Source organism: Temnothorax curvispinosus, unplaced genomic scaffold (assembly GCF_003070985.1).
Source record: "Temnothorax curvispinosus isolate PA1 unplaced genomic scaffold, ASM307098v1 QBEX01002227.1, whole genome shotgun sequence".
NCBI lineage: Eukaryota > Metazoa > Arthropoda > Insecta > Hymenoptera > Formicidae > Temnothorax > Temnothorax curvispinosus.
In genome coordinates this window covers 1,084-17,937 of record NW_020212007.1, presented here as the reverse complement: position 1 = coordinate 17,937, position 16,854 = coordinate 1,084, and the positions used below count along the sequence as shown (strand labels likewise).

At 32.7% G+C, this 16,854-nt stretch overlaps 1 protein-coding gene across 4 annotated transcripts; it reads right to left on the bottom strand.

Annotated features, from left to right (window-relative positions):
• Positions 1 to 9,954: 9,954 nt before the first annotated feature.
• On the bottom strand, positions 9,955 to 15,038 carry LOC112468906 (lipopolysaccharide-induced tumor necrosis factor-alpha factor-like). Of its 4 annotated transcripts, none has more exons than XM_025038309.1 (4): positions 14,811 to 15,038; positions 10,856 to 10,989; positions 10,546 to 10,696; positions 9,955 to 10,471 (listed from the first exon to the last, which is right to left on the bottom strand). In XM_025038309.1, the coding sequence occupies exons 2-4, from the start codon at positions 10,950 to 10,952 to the stop codon at positions 10,369 to 10,371; spliced, it is 351 nt and encodes a 116-aa protein (XP_024894077.1). In that variant the 5' UTR covers positions 10,953 to 10,989; positions 14,811 to 15,038; the 3' UTR covers positions 9,955 to 10,368. The 4 variants fall into 4 exon arrangements, with proteins under 4 accessions (XP_024894077.1, XP_024894075.1, XP_024894074.1 ...); XM_025038307.1 differs by lacking the exon at positions 14,811 to 15,038 and adding an exon at positions 14,585 to 14,687; XM_025038306.1 differs by lacking the exon at positions 14,811 to 15,038 and adding an exon at positions 14,411 to 14,673.
• Positions 15,039 to 16,854: the final 1,816 nt, after the last annotated feature.

Below are 16,854 nucleotides of genomic sequence, written 5' to 3'. Positions count from 1 at the left end.
TCCTGGGGCGTGAGGCACCTGTCTTGGACCTTTGGGGCTTTTCGCGGGAGGCCCGCGTCTAGCTATTTTGGGACCATTTGCGAGACGTCGCGGATGGTTATTCGGCCGTTGGGAAATCGTCGCGCGTAGGTATTGTGTCTTGTGCTCGTGTAATCGCGTATGGTGTATTGCGTTCGGGTAACTGCGTCTCGCGTATCATGTTCGTGTAATCGCGTCTTGCGTATCGCGTTCGTATAATCGCGTATTGTGTATTGCGTTCGTTTAATTGCGTCTGATAAATTGTGTCCTTAGGCTAATTTCCGCGTTATTATGGTACCTCGTGTTGTATTGTAACTCGTTTCCGCGTTCCGCAGCAAAATATAAGAGAGACAAATTGTAATTCACCGATTCATTCTAAAGTAACCTGCTGATTTATTCTGGCGTAACCTTTTCTACCAAATACATTATTTTTGTATTATTGTTAATTGTGTGTTAACTGCGCTACGTTCCCTCTCCTCCTCCGACCGCGATTACCCGAAGAAACTCACACCTGAGAGAATTGCGATCTTGTGGATCGTGGTGCGAGGAATCGCACCTGGCGCCCAATATTTCGAGGAATTATTTAGTCGAGCTATCATCTGGGTTTCTGAGAGTCTTGTCGTGATTGATTTTTTAAAGATCGTTAGTGAATAAAAGCGACGGCGCGCTCCTTCACGGCCGGCGAGAGGCCGTGAGGACATCGTCGTTGTCGTCACAAGTTATATTTTCCTCTCTTAAATTTATGTATATATATATAAATATATATTTATCTTTTCCGCGCATCGCTTGAATGTACCCTCCGTTGACCCGCCATTTTTGACTCACTTTCATTTTTTCAATTTATTTTTCTAATTCTGTATCGCGTTGCATTTTGGCACTCAAGTCAGGTAATAGAACCCTTTTATTTACTCTCATTTTGATAAAAATTTATATATTGTTTTTTATTTAAAAGAAGTTTCAGTTTTTCCACATCATAAATGCTTGTGTTTTTTAATTTCCGCTAAACTCATCGTTGCCAACCCCAAAAAAATTAGAAAAATTTTGGCTCCGTTTTGAAGAAAATCGGTTCATTAATTGAATGAATAGTTCGCAGTCAGAAAAATTTTAGCACCTACAGTTTCCAAAAAATCGGTACATTAGTAAAAAATTGAACCCATATGAAAAATTTTACACATCATTGCCATCTCCAAAAAATTAGAAAAATTTTGAAACCGGTTTCTAAAAAATCGGTAACAAAAAATAATACACATCACCGCCATCCGCGGACAATTCTACCAGTTTTATATATAAATTAAGATTCGGTCTACTAACGAATGAGTAGTTCGCGGTCATACAGACAGACGGACAGACAGACGACGGTACTTATATATATATATATATATATATATTTTATGATATAGCAATATGTTCCCATTTTGCTAAAAACACAACTGCAATTATATATGAAATAATGAAATGTTCTAGTATAAAATTATGTTTTAATTGTATTATTTGTGGAAGCAACAATTATATATAAAGCAGAATATTTGACGAATTCGGCGCGGTACGTGGTGCGCAAGTAAAGAAATTAATAGTTACAGAAGTAACAAATTACAATGAAATATTTCAGAAATATTACTGATGTATTACACGTTTTTAAATAATATTGAAATATTACAGTAATATATTGCTGCAATATATTGTTGAAATATAATACTTTAAGTAGCAAAATAATGTCAAATGACATTTTAATGACATCTTATTGACGTCATTAAGACGTTATTAAGGTATCACACAATCATACGTATTGCACAGATAATATATACCAGTTAAAGAATTTTGGACTGAAAGAAAGAAAAATCTAAATAAAAAAATGTGATGAAATCAAAAGAGACTGACTTGTACTTTTGGGGAATAAAAGTGATTAAGATAAATTTTATAAGTGGTGGTATTTAATTTTATAACTTGTTATTTGTTTTGTAATAATAAAAGGTAATTATATATGTATACAATTAATTTTTAATTAAGAGCCAGTAAGTAAATTGATAATAAAATAAATGGATAAAATTTAAAATTTATATTTCTTATATAATCAATATTAAACTTTTCAAATTACGAGTTTGTCACACGGATAAACAGAACGTTTCTGAGTGCGTAAGTGGAGGGAAGAACGCTAGTGTGTGTGGCTATGCGCTTGGTCGCAGCACCGACCCCCACCATTCTCGGTCTTCTCACGCTGTCTCTTGCATGGCTCCGTGGGACCACGCAATCACGTGTACGACGCCGCACAGAAACAATCGTGTTAATTTCAGGTAATTTTTCTTTATTTAATAAATATTGTTCACACAAATATTTTTAAAAGTATTTTTTTATAATTATTACTAATATGTACATTGTACATATATATTTGGCGATTTGTCTTTAAATCCAAAAATAGAGATTACGTAGCATAATGGTCTGCAAAAACCACGTTAATATCATAAAAATTATTTCAATGACCATCTTAAAATACATATATTTGCCTTTATAACCTTATTGAACGAGTCTCTAATAAAATTATTTATTAACGGTTTCATACTTAAATCTTGATGCTAACTTAACCTCAAAATTTTTAACAGTTTAATCCAACTGGAGCCCTTAGTTGGAGATACGTGATAGAAATATGCCGATCCCAAATCTCTTAAAAAGCAGTTTAATCATTAATTAAATGATTTAACCATAATTATTTAACCATTTACATGATTTTATAATAATTATTGTTCTTATGCTATATGTTACAGTATTGCTTTCCATCAGTGGATGTTCATGCAGTCCAGAGCAGCACCAAGTAGTTTTATAGAAGAGCAAAAGATTTATTTATTAGATATGTAAGTAAGAAAAAGTTAAATTTGATATAAACCATACTTTCCAATATTAATCGTCAATACTAAAAATCCAAAGTATACGTGTAACATCAACTACAGATTTTCAGTATATAGATAATGAATATCACAATACAGATTCATACTTAACCTACTTACCACGACTCCAACCACTGGTGACGAAGTTTATGTTTAAAATATATAATTAGATGTAAATAATAATTACTGTTTTTGTATTATGTTGCAGTGTTACGTTGTTTTCCATCAGTGGAAGTTCACGCAGAGCAGCACCAAGCAGTTTGATTTCTATCAAACTCTTCTGAGCGACAGCTTCATTTATTAGATACATAAGTAAGAAAAATTTAAACTTGGTATAAACTGCGTTCCAATATTTTAATATTCAGTACTGAAAATCTAAAGTGTATGTATAACATTAACCATAGATTTTCGGTATAGACAGTGAATATTGGAACACGTCATACTTAACCCCGTACTCTTATGTTTTAATATGTAATTATGTATGAAATAAACAGGGTGATTTTTATTTCGTGTGCCAATCATCTCCGCTATAATTATCTCAGAAAGTATTGATTTATTGGAAAAATGTTTCAGATAAAAGTTGGAGAGTTCAAGGAGGACCAATAGACAATTTTATTAGATTTTGAGCCCGGGTTAAGCCTAATAGGATCCAAGTCAAATTATTTAAATAGAAACCCTCTTTTTATGATATCATCTTTTTCTACTAATTAATATGAACAACTTTTGTCTGAAACATTTTTTTATTTGCCTTATACTTTTTGAGATATTCAAGGAAAACTTGGTATTTTTTTCAATATTTAGCTTATAATAGATGTTTGTCAATAAATGTTCGTCGGAGTGAAAAGTGGTACAGGATTTTTTGACTTGATTTGGTTTCAAAAATATACTGTTGCAATAATATTCTAATTTCTTTAAATAATTGTGTACACATGAAAGCTTCAAGAAAATGTATACACAAATATTTAAAGAAATTAGGGTATTATTGCAATAGCATATTCTTGAGACCATATCAAGTCAAAAAGTCTTGTATCATTTTCCCCTCCGACAAGCTTTTATCAAGATATAAGCTAAATATTAAAAAAATTATCAAATTTTTCTTGAATATCTCAAAAAGTATAAGGCAAATAAAAACGTTTCAGACAAAAGTTGTTTATATTAATTAATAGAAAAAGATGATGTAATAAAGAAAGGGAGTTATTATTTAAAAAAATTGACTTGGACCCTACTGGGCTCAACATGGGTTCCAGACTTAAAATCTAATAAGATCATCCATTATTCTTTTATAAACCCTCCAACTTTTATCTGAAACATTTTTCCAATAAACCAATACTTTCTGAGATAATTAGTGAAGATAATTGGCATACAAAATAAAACTCACCTTGTATAATTAGATATAAATAATAATTACAGTTTTTGTATTATGTTATAGTGTTACGTCATTCTTTATCAGTGGAAATTCATACAGTGCAGAGTAGCATGGAGCAGTTTTGAAGAAGAAAAAGATAGAAAAATAATATCAATATTATTTTCTTAATATTGTATGTAATACTATTATTAAAAATGACAATTTGATAAAATTTAATAATATTCATTAAAATGTTTTAATTTTTAACAATATTAAATAAATATTATCTAATATTACACAAATAATATTATGGCGTTTACAATATCAATATTATTTTAAAATTGTATGTAACAATACTATTAAAAATAATTTAATAAAATTTAATAAAAATTATTAAAATGGTTTTTTAATTCCTAGCAATATTATAAAAATATCACGCAAATATTATAGTAATTTTACCGTAATATTACTGATATATTACTAATATATATATCAGTAATATTACTGATATTCATTTTCGGCGACATTTTAATATTACTGATATATATCAGTAATATTACTGCAATATTTCTGATATATTTCATTGTAATATTGCAATGGAAAAATAATATTGCTGCAATATTTCTGCAATATTATGTGCTGTGTGGGACATATACATCTATTCCATGATATTGATAAAGTGCGCGCCGATTATTTGTCGGACTTAAAACACAGCTATCGTTGGAACATTAATGCCCTTTCCTCTCCGGAATTAAATCGACGCGATTTAATTATTTTTAAAAACCTATAAAAAATTTATGGCGCAAAATATTACCTCAGCCAGGATTCGAACCTGAAACCTCCCTCACTCCGTGAAGGGCGTCATATTAAGCCGTTTATCAAATTGGAATAGATGTATATGTATATTATACTCAACATCTCGAGTACTCGCAACTCGTCGCGTCGCGGCGTCGCGTAAAAGAGTCACGGTGCGGTTTCGCTTTGGGTGTACTTGGCGCGAGACACCATCGTGTCTCTTGATACATTGTAATTTGTTACTTCTGTAACTATTAATTAGATTTATTTACTTGCGCATTACGTACCGCGCCTGACTCGTATAGCAGTTTATTAATTTGTTGACATTTTCACGAGTCTAATGACATATTTTGATTTTTATTTGACGAATGTTAATTTAGTACTATTCCGTATATATATAATCTATTTATGAGGAAGTTCTTACATGCTATTTTAAATTTGCATTGTCATTTAGAAACACATTTTATTGACATAGAGTATTGCCTATTACATTTCAGTATATATATAATATATAATATACAATATATAATATACAATATATAATATATAATATGTAATATATAATATATAATATATACTATATACTAATTTTTGGTAAAACTGAAGGAGAGCTCCCTCCTCACCGATTTCGATGAAATTAGGCTTAATCGATTCGTTTTTGCACAAAACGAATGAATCTGGCAGAAAAAAGCCCCGCTCGGCCCCGCGACGCGAGATATTAACTGTTAAAGTTGACGACTATCAGGTTATGAGACCTGTCATACCGACGCGATGCAGCAACTACGGACATGCTCCGCGACCACATGCGCATGCTCCGTGGTCACATGTGTAGTCGATGTACTTGAGCGCCTAACCTCAATTACATCATATATTGTTGTGTGCAATTCAAAAATATTTACAATGTCCTATTCAATAGAGCAATTAAATAGCAATCCGTGGCTAGCGGTTCAAGATGTTGTTGACTGATATTAAGTGTTGAAGTTAACGAATCAGAAATAAAATTGTTAAAGCAGAGAATAGTTGGTATATGAAAAGTTCATATTTACATGTACTTTTCATATACCAACTATTCTTTGCTTTAACAAATTATTTCTGTTACAAATATTAAGCGTTTAAGTTAACGAAACATAAATAATTTGTTAAAGCAGAGAATAGTTGGTATATGAAAAGTACACATAAATATTTACTTTTCATATATCAACTATTCTCTGCTTTAACAAATTATTTATGTTACAGGTTGAAGTTAACGAAACAGAAATAAAATTGTTAAAGCAGAGAATAGTTGGTACATGAAAAGTTCATATTTACATGTACTTTTCATATACCAACTATTCTCTGCTTTAACAAATTATTTCTGTTACAGTTATTAAGCGTTTAAGTTAACAAAATATAAATAATTTGTTAAAGCAGAGAATAGTTGGTATGTGAAAAGTACACATAAATATGTACTTACCAAACAGACAGTTGTCACGTGACCTTCTTTTGCATGCGCGTGCGGCTACGGAGCATGCGCATGTGGCCGCAGGGCATGTTCGTGGTCGCTACCAGTCGCTACATCGCGTCGGTATGACAGGTCTCATAACCTGATAGTCGTCAACTTTAACAGTTAATATCTCGCGTCGCGGGGCCGAGCGGGGCTTTTTTCTGCCAGATTCATTCGTTTTGTGCAAAAACGAATCGATTAAGCCTAATTTAATCGAAATCGGTGAGGAGGGAGCTCTCCTTCAGTTTTACCAAATTTTTTTGTATGCACAAAATATTAGCATTGTACTGTCATTTTACTGCATATATTTTTACAAGATTTTTGAATACTATATATAATTATTATGTGTACTATGCGGAAGCACAATGAATTAAACTTAGTATTACTGAGATAAAAAATATATATATATTTTACTTATAATGACATATAAATCTTAGCGAGCTTATCTCCATGCCGGTTCGAACGAGAGAAAGACCGGCCGCGCGGTAGCGTTAGGTTAAATATATCGAGACTCTCGCTGTATCGTGAACGCGCTCGCAATTTAAAGCTAGCAAACCATCGACATTGAATGTTTTCTTGCTGAAAGCGTATTCTATCTTTATTACACATTATGTGTTATAGAATACGCACGAAAGCGTCCAAAGGAAACGCAGCCATAGTATGGACTGATCAGGTATAGCAAAATATGATCGGTGACTCACATCGGTCGAAGAAAAGAGATAGCGACTGGTAAAGGTCAAGCTGTCCTTTTCTAACCGAACGAGGTAGAGGTCAATTTTACCGGATACTTTTTAAAGGCTTTCATGGGATCGCGTAGTCCATACCATGTCGATGTAGCAAACTTAACAACTATGAACATACTAGATTTTGAGCCCGCGCCAAGCGCCAAGCGCGGGTGAAAAATCTATTCCCCTCTCCCCAAACTCACTCATTAATTAGAAGGATCAATAGAACCCCATAAAACCTAATTTTTAACCCCATAGTAGCCATCTCCATAAAATTAGTAATCTTTTGGTACCAATTTCATCAAAATCATCAACAAAAAATTAGAAAAGATTTGGCACTGGTTTCAAGAAAATCGATCCATTAATAAAAAATTGAACATCCTCCAAAAATTAAAAAAATTTTGGCACTGGTTTAAAAAAAATCGGCCAATTAATACTTATTATTTCTCAAAATTTTAATAATTTCCAAACCGGTTTCCAAAAAAATCGGTAACAAAAAATTATATACTTTATAGCACTCCCAGAAAAATTCTACCCCTGTTTCATATATAACTCTTTGAAATTTGGTCAATTATTTCCCGAAAAATTAGAAAAACCGGTTTCCAGAAAATCGGTAACAAATCTTACGTACAAAATATTTCATTTAAAACTAATCGACCTATGAACGATTTAATTCCCCAAAATTATAAAAAAAAGATTTATTTTTTTTGGCCTTTACAGCTTTCTCTGTTTCATAATTTAGTGCTGCTCTTAGCAATAGATCATCCTGACCGTCTTCAAACGTATATATTTTTTTAAATTACATACATTATTTTAAACAAAAATCGGAAACGTTTCAAGAAAATCAGTACATTAATGAAAAATTAAACTCGCAGTTGCAAAAAAAATCAGCATATACAATTCTTCGAGATTCGGTCAATTATTTCCAGAAAAATTTTGGAACCGGTTTCCAAAAAGATCGGTAACAAAAAATTATACACTTTATGGCAATTCCCGGGAAATATTCTACCCCTACGTCATATACAATTCTTTGAGATTTGGTCAATTAATTCCCGAAAAATTTGAAAAATTTCTGGTACCGGCTTCCAAAAAGATCGGTAACGAAAAATTATACACTTTATAGCACTCCCAGGAAAATTCTACCCCTGTTTCATATACTTTTGGTAAAAATTCGGTCCATTAACAAATGAGTAGTTTGCGGACAAACGGATGGACGGACGGACATACAGACAAATAGTCGGGTTTTATATAATAGTAAGTATGAAGTAGGACTAGTATGATATTTGCTAGTATGAAATTTATAAATAACAATGACTACGCACGAATGTCGTTCATGTATAGCCGTTGTTATGCACTCCTTCCAATGCCTCGTCACGCATCTAACAAAACGTGAACATTGAGCTGTTCCATCTCGTCGAATCGCATCCTGATTCACGTATCTGTGTTAAGTAATTTCTCATTAATTATTAAGAAACTTACAAAATGATAAAGGACTTTTTGATCCGGTTTTGCCCGCTCTGCCCACGAACAGTGCATATTACATGATACTAAAATATATTAAAATATTTTTAAAATATATATGTAAATGTACCTCTCTTTCTTTGTTTCTTCTCTCTCTCTCTCTCTCTCTCTCTCTCTCTCTCTCTCTCTCTCTTTCTCGCTCGCTCTGGAGGTCTTTCTTCCTCTCTTTCCTCTTCCCCTTTTATTTGTTTTTTATAATGTTAAGGAAAAAGTATCTAATCTGTAATTGAAACCAAATATATACATACATACATGCATACATGCATACTTACATAATGTATACATGTATACATAAATATAATATATGTTAGAATATTTTTGGAATATATACCTCTTTTTGTATCCCCTTCCGTTCTCTCTCTCTCTCTCTCTTGAAAATTTTTTTCTTGGAACTCTTTCTGTAATTTCGCACTGTCAAACGCGAAACAAATTTAACCTTTTTTGACACCCATTGACAAGCCGTTGAGATAACTAACCAACATCATTTAATATCAATTTCACTCTTATGATAATTTCGAGATTCGATCTGCATATAAGCGAGATAACTAATCAGCATCAAGAAATGTGAACGTGTGAATTGCACACGTAGTTGCATTGACCAGAGCGGTATAAACGCATTTTGAGGGACAAACTGACTTTGCGTGTGTGATGTGTTCGTGTGACTGAAATCTGAACTTTTTCCTGATTGTGAGATGTCGCCGAAAAAATTCACTTTTTGACATGTGAGATTTTGAGATCTCAGTATTGACTGCACCAATCTTAATCAAATTGGTCGCAATCGAAAGCTCGTATCAACGTTATATTAGAAAACTGTTGTCAGATTTTTGATCGCAGTTTTCTTTCTTGAGATATTTTATTCGGAAAATCGATCGGCCCGAAAACTCCATATAAGCTACTTGGTAGCGTCGTCTGCTAACTCTCTTTTTATGTTGGCGTCGCGACGCTACCGTGTCGCTTGATAACATCAGAAGACCTCTTTCATTTGCTAATAACATTTATGTCATATATGAGGACGCATCTTTAAATATCTATGCAGCCATTTTCAATTTAAAATTTCATTATGCTGACAATATACTGACATATGTCTATCTGGGACATATTGATTATTTACCCTGGTAGAAAAATGTCTCAGAATTTTTTACATCATTAATCAGAATTTTTATAAAAATTTTCTCAGAATTTTTCCGATTTTTAATATAAATTGGAATGTTTTTTTTTTTTTTTAGAAAAACAGAATAAGAATAAAATATTTCAGATTTTTTCTGCCAATATATCTGCTATCATATCATGATGTCAGATTCTGTTAGATTTCTGTTCTACATACATTATTTGACACGGAGCAGATTATGTATAGCTTTGCTACTGCAAAAATTATGCCAGTATAGCATGCAGTATACAGTTTGCAGTATACAGACAAAGCGAGCTCTTAGGGTATATCCAGACAGTGCATAAACATAAGCATAAGAAAATGTATTGGTCTATTTTCTTATGCACATGTATATGGACCAATCAATTTTTTTATGTTTATGCATTATGCGTTATGCAAAAGTCTGTGTTTTGGCCTTTAGACTTGGCTATCTGGGCAATCGTAAATGGAATTGATTAATTTATGGATTCTCCAAGGTAAGAACTGCACGCTGGACAGTAATGTTTGTGGATTATACAAGAATCCATGAAGTAAGGACACGGTGCGCAACAACAGCATCTGCAAAAGAACATCAGATTTAATCAGATTTTTTTTTCGGTAAAATTCTCTTACCCTATATATCGAAATCTTACCCGCATACACAGAGTAGAAACGCAATTAGATGTGTTTTCATGTTCGGTACCGATTCTACGCGCGTATTTATATCAACGTTGCAACGTGGACAGGTCATACGTTGATTTTCCTTGCTAAAGGCTGTCGGCGTTATAATCGTATGTACCGTATCTGTATGTACCACATTAGACGTGTTAAACTTTAAAAGTATTAACTTTAAAAGTATTAATCATAGATGATTAATTAGGTATGCATAAATATTGTATGTATGCACTCGCTTTCTATAATATGATTATTAGTTAAGACTTCTTTTTATAATTTTGCACTTACGTGGTGAAGGTGGCATTGATAGTGGCGGCTGCTGATAAGAGTATGGTGCTGACATATAATTTGGTTGTGGGTCCATTTTTTCCATTTCTATTTCCATTTTACAATGGTTTAACTATTCTTTTGTTATTATCTAACTGCAAAGAAATACAAGATAAATTATAATTTTATGTAACATTTTTAATCATCTAATTGCACTGTCCGTTCTTCGTACGTAAAATCTAGTATTACGCTTATATTATAATACATAATTATATAAGTCGCTGCAAGTCTCACACGAATGCAATTGCTACTATATATGTTACAACCTTATTTTCATATCACTAAAACATTTTTATCGCAATATATAAGATTGTAACGTTGTTGAGCAATAATGTTGAAAAGAAATAACAATAAAAGAATAAGTAGATTAAATAATAAATTCGTGAGTGCAGCAATAAAGCTGAACGACGTAGTTATCGTGTCGGACAGTAAAAATAAACTTACACAAGATGTTCGCGATTGATGTATGCCATTAACAAATATTCTACATAAAAAACTTAGTCCGAAAGTTCTTTACAGTTTTTGGATATTTTTAATATTAAGCGAGATATTACAAGTTGAATTTTGAAGAATTTCTCAAATCAAGTAGCTATAAATGAGGCGGTGCATGTTTGAATAATCCGTAAATAAAAGAAAGACATTGCCTTGAAATCTCAAGACTGAATACTACAAAAAGAACACTGCTTAAAATGTGTTAATAAACTGTGATGTAGAGAATATATTTTGTTACGTTTAGATTATTTTTTTAAATAAAGCAAAAACTTTCTCTACACAAGTACGTAGGCATGGGACTAGTAGAGGAATCTGCGGTCTTGCTCTTGACCAAACTACTGAGCGCGTGGCGCGTAAATCGTAACGGTTGATTTGAAAAATTGTTCAAACTTTAACTTGAAATATCTCGCCTAATATTAAAGATATCCAAAAACTGTAAAGAACTTTTCAACTCAGTTTTCTCTGTAGAATATGCGATTTTATTAATGACGGAAAAAAACGGATTGTTGCACCGACTGATACAGATAATTTTCAAAGAACAAAACGTATAGTAACAATCTTAATGATATGTCTATTGATTTCTTATCCATTTTAAACAAGGTGGAGGGATAAACGGGATTTGGAGCAAATAATCTAAAAAGCAAAAAAAAAAAGCAGTATGTTAGCAGTTTGCCGACAGATTTAAGCAGAACATTGGAGTAGATTGCTGTCAACTGCATTCTAATTAATCAAGCTAGTGTTTCGTTAGCGAAGACTATCGACATCGACATAATACGATTGCTAGTAGAAACCGAACGATATCTGTCATTTCGTAATCATTTAAATGGAATGTATTATTTAAATTATAGTTGCCACATCAAATATTAAACAAAAAAAGATAGAATGATATTTTCAACGCTGAAAGCGTCAAAACGAACGTAGCCCTGAAGTGACTCAAACCGCTCTTTCCAAACAATGGTATATGCGATGGAGAAGATCTAAAAGAAAGGAAAATGGGTACCGTATCGATTAGTTGACTGAGGAGAATATATTGTGCGCGACATTTTGGCGCCAGTCTCGCACCGTTGACGAGACGAAAGAAGAGTTTTTTGTGGTAAATCATGACAGGCGACAAAAAAAAAGGTATACTACGATAACCCTAAACGCAAAAAATCGTGGGCGGATTCTAGGTAACCGATGACCTTGATATTAAAACGCAACATACACGACAGATAGAGAAGCTACTTCTCTGTATCTAATATGATGAACATGGGGTACTGTGGTGATTATGAGTGATGGACTTCTTCCACCGGGTCAAATAATCACAGCGGAAATGCTATACGTGCATCAATTAAACCGTTTTAATTAGGCACTTTGAGAGAAACGTCCAGCATGTGCCTCAAAATGACACAAAGTTATTTTGCATCACAATAACGTGAAGCTCCATATGTTGCTAATTAATGTCAAATAAACGCTGTATATCTCGAATGGAACGTCCTTTTTCATCCAGCGTACTCCCTAAATATCGCGCTGTCTATAATTACTACTTCTGGTCAATACAGTATAGTTTCTTCTATACACATTTTGGAAATAAAACAGAATTAAAGTTAGAAAATAGATCGACGACTTTGTCGCGTCAAAAGAAGAGACATTCTTTCGCTGTGGCATCCGTATATGCTGCCTGAAAGATAGCAAAATGTGATAGATGCAAACGGAAAAGGTTTTTAATAAAACGATTATGTCGTTTCTCTTGCATTAATAAAAAAAAATTTTAACTCATGGCACAGTACTTATTTCTACTTTATATATTTATGTATTCTTCCTCTTTTTTTCTATTTTCTTCCTCTTTCCTTGGTATCGCGTTTTATGAACAGTCTAAGTGATGTTAATTAAGTCGTGGGAGTCGTATGAAATAAATTATTTTTGCTCTACTGTCTTTACTTTTCTCTTTCCCTCTCTCCTGAATTAATATTGATTATTTTTTTATTATTAAAATATTGATTAAAATATTCGTATTAGTAAAATTAATAACAATAAATAAAAATATATAAAAACTCTCTTAAATAAAATTATATGATATTAACAAATTTAGCAATAAAAGCCAGGCGCGGTAATTTTGCGCTATAATATATAAGTTATTATAATCTAGACTAATAAGATTAGCGTACGTTTTGGCCTTTCCTTTAGATCATTTTCAGCGCATAACGTTAGTAAATTATCTTACATAATTGTCGGAATTTAACGCAGTCAATCAATTATCAATTTGTAGATAGTCATTAATTATATTTATATCATCGATCGTTTCTCATACATAAAAGTAAAAGCAAATTTAAGCTCCAAAGCACATCCATCACTTCGAAGATACTTAGATTTGTTAACATTATTTGATAAAATTAATAACTTCTCATGTATATAAAATTGACTTCTGTATTAGTTGAAATCAGCTGACAGATATTATCGCAACTTTATTTTATATTACTTTATTCAATTTCCGTTACAATTGACAAATTAACAGTAAGAAAATAAGAATTTCTGTATTCCGGAGCTATATCAGTGTAAGTCATAATTGCTGATTAAAAAAAAAAAAAAACATTAAAACGCTAATCGTAGTGCTTCTCAGGCATAGTTTGTCAAACGTAGAAATAAAATAAATCTTGGTTAAAAACAATTATTCGTTCACAATAAAGGCAATAAAAAAGTGAATAATTTGCATCACACGTGAAATATTCTTTTAGTATTAATGATTCTATATAACGATAGTTTTATTTTTAATCACAATGGCGAATTTTAACACGTCCACTATCATATGTTTGACGCATCGATTCTCAGGAGAGGATCATACATGTATAACACAACTTTATATCGTCATACATGTGTAACACTTTATGTAACATATTCAGTTGCTTGTTTCCTGTGTGTGTTCCTATGTGTACGGAAGTAAAAAATGTGCAGCATACTGTGCGTACTCGTAAAAATAAGGTCTGTAGCGAGCGGTACCGGTAATCGTTTTCCAGCGGTAGCGAATGTGTTAATTTCGAGACTTACAATAACTTCGCTCCAAAATCAAGGTCTTGGGTCATCTTCCTTTCAAACACAAGCTATTCCTTGGCGATAAATTTTGCCAAAAACTTTTCTTTTTGTTGTGGAAATCATAACTAGCTTACCGCTTGCGAATTCGTGCAATTCTTCAGTTTGGAGCCGATCTGTTAATAGGCGTACCTGTTGTGTCAGGAGAACGCTCGTTTGAGAACGTTCGTTGGAGACTGCTCGAATACTCGCGGCGCGCACCAAAATCACACTGGCAGAATTATCAGCGACGAATGCGGTATACGTGGGCTGTAAGCTGGTCTTATACATATATCGGATTCTCTGCTCGATCCAAGGCGGGTTAGGCGGGATGCGGGATTCGCGTGGATGGGAGACTGTATTGGAAAATAAAACTCACAGACGTCACGGAGTCGCCACGATGTCGGAGATCCGGAAACGGGAACACACAATCGACAAAAGATTAAGATATCTATAATACTTTGAACTTCTTTTTGGTTTTTTCAACTTAAAAACTGAGAAACAATGCTTATATAGGATGTCACCTAATTCGATTGCGCTCACTATTTACACATGGTGTGATATTTCTCATAAAAAACTGTCGAAAGTCGAAAAGTTCTGAATTTTATCGAATTATGCTTAATAAAGTAGTTATTAAGTAAATAAGTAGTTATTATTAATTAAAGATTAACCAGTCAGCATCGCTTCTTAATAGACGCACGCTAGTGAGCCGCGTATATACTAATGTGCGTGAGTGTGCCGCCGCGCCGCGCCGTCGCGCCGTCGTCGCGCTGTCGCGCCGCAATATTGTTCCTTTGTCACGGCCATCCACGTAAAGGGATCTTAGGGCCGATTTCACAGTCCGATTAACTTGATTTTTCGATTAAACTCACTCATCTTCATTTCTTTTTCACTCTTTTCATCTCTTTTTAACTCCCTTATATCTGTTTCTACCAATGCAGATTAACTTTGATCTTGATTTAACTTACCTTTTATCTTTCTCTAATTTTAAGAACTAGAAAAAGATAAAAAGTAAGTTAAACCCCGCGATTAAAGTTAATCTACATTGGTAGAAATGGACATTAGAAAGTGACGAAGAATGAGTTTTATCGGAAGATCAAGTTAATCGGAGATGGTGAATGGCCCTTAGATTCGAAATAATTATTAAATACTTTTTGCAATAAGTATGATATTTTTCACGCTAAAAACATCTTTTTAGATTACAATTCAATATTTGAATTGGAATCTCGTCAAAATTTAACAGTTTAAATATACTTTTACATATAAGAAAACTGTAGTTCTTCAAAATACACACACAATAATTATTTTATGAGTTCTTTCTGTTGATAATATATATCTATATATATATAAGTCACGTTTGTCTGTCTGTATGTACGCGAACTATTCATTTGTTAGTGGACCAAATTTGTACCAAAAGTATATAAAATAGGGGTAGAATTTTCCGGGGATAAAAATGTCGCGGTTTTTTTTTGTTACCGATCTTTTTGGAAACCGGTTCCGAAATTTTTTCAAATTTTACGAGAATTAATTGACCAAATCTTAAAGAATTGTATATGAAGTAAGGGTAGAATATGTCCCAGAAAGTGCCATAAAGTGTACAATTTTTCGTTACCGATTTTTTTGGAAACCGGACTCATTCGTTAGTGGACCAAATTTTTACCAAAAGTATATGAAATAGGGGTAGAATTTTCCGGGGAGTGCAATCATGTGGTTAATTTTTCGTTACCGATCTTTTTGGAAACTAATTCCGAAATTTTTTCAAATTTTACGAGAATTAATTGACTAATCTCAAAGAATTGTATATGAAGTAAGGATAGAATGTCCCAGAGAGTGCCATAAAGTGTACAATTTTTTGTTACTGATTTTTTTGGAAACCGGTTACAAAGTTTTCCAATTTTTCGGGAATTAATTGACCGAATCGTAAAGAATTGTATATGAAGTAGGAGTAGAATTTTCCGGGGATTGCCATAAAGTGTATAATTTTTCGTTACCGATCTTTTTGGAAACCGGTTCCAAAATTTTTCCAATTTTTCTGGAAATAATTAACCGAATCTCAAAGAATTGTATATGCTAATTTTTTCGAAACCGCGAGTTTAATTTTTTATTAATGTACTGATTTTCTTGAAACGTTTCCGATTTTTGTTTAAAAGAATCTACGTGATTTTTAAAAAAAATGTACATTAGAAGACGGTCAGGATGATCTATTGCTAAGAGCAGCACTAAATTATGAAATGGAGGAAACTGCAAAGGCCAAAAAAAATAAATCTTTTTTTTTATAATTTTCGGGAATTAAATCGTTTATAGGTCGATTAGTTTTAAATAAAATATGTTGTATGTAGGATTTGTTACCGATTTTCTGGAAACCGGTTTTTCTAATTTTTCGGGAATTAACCAGTCACTTCAAATCGTGACTGTCGCGAGCG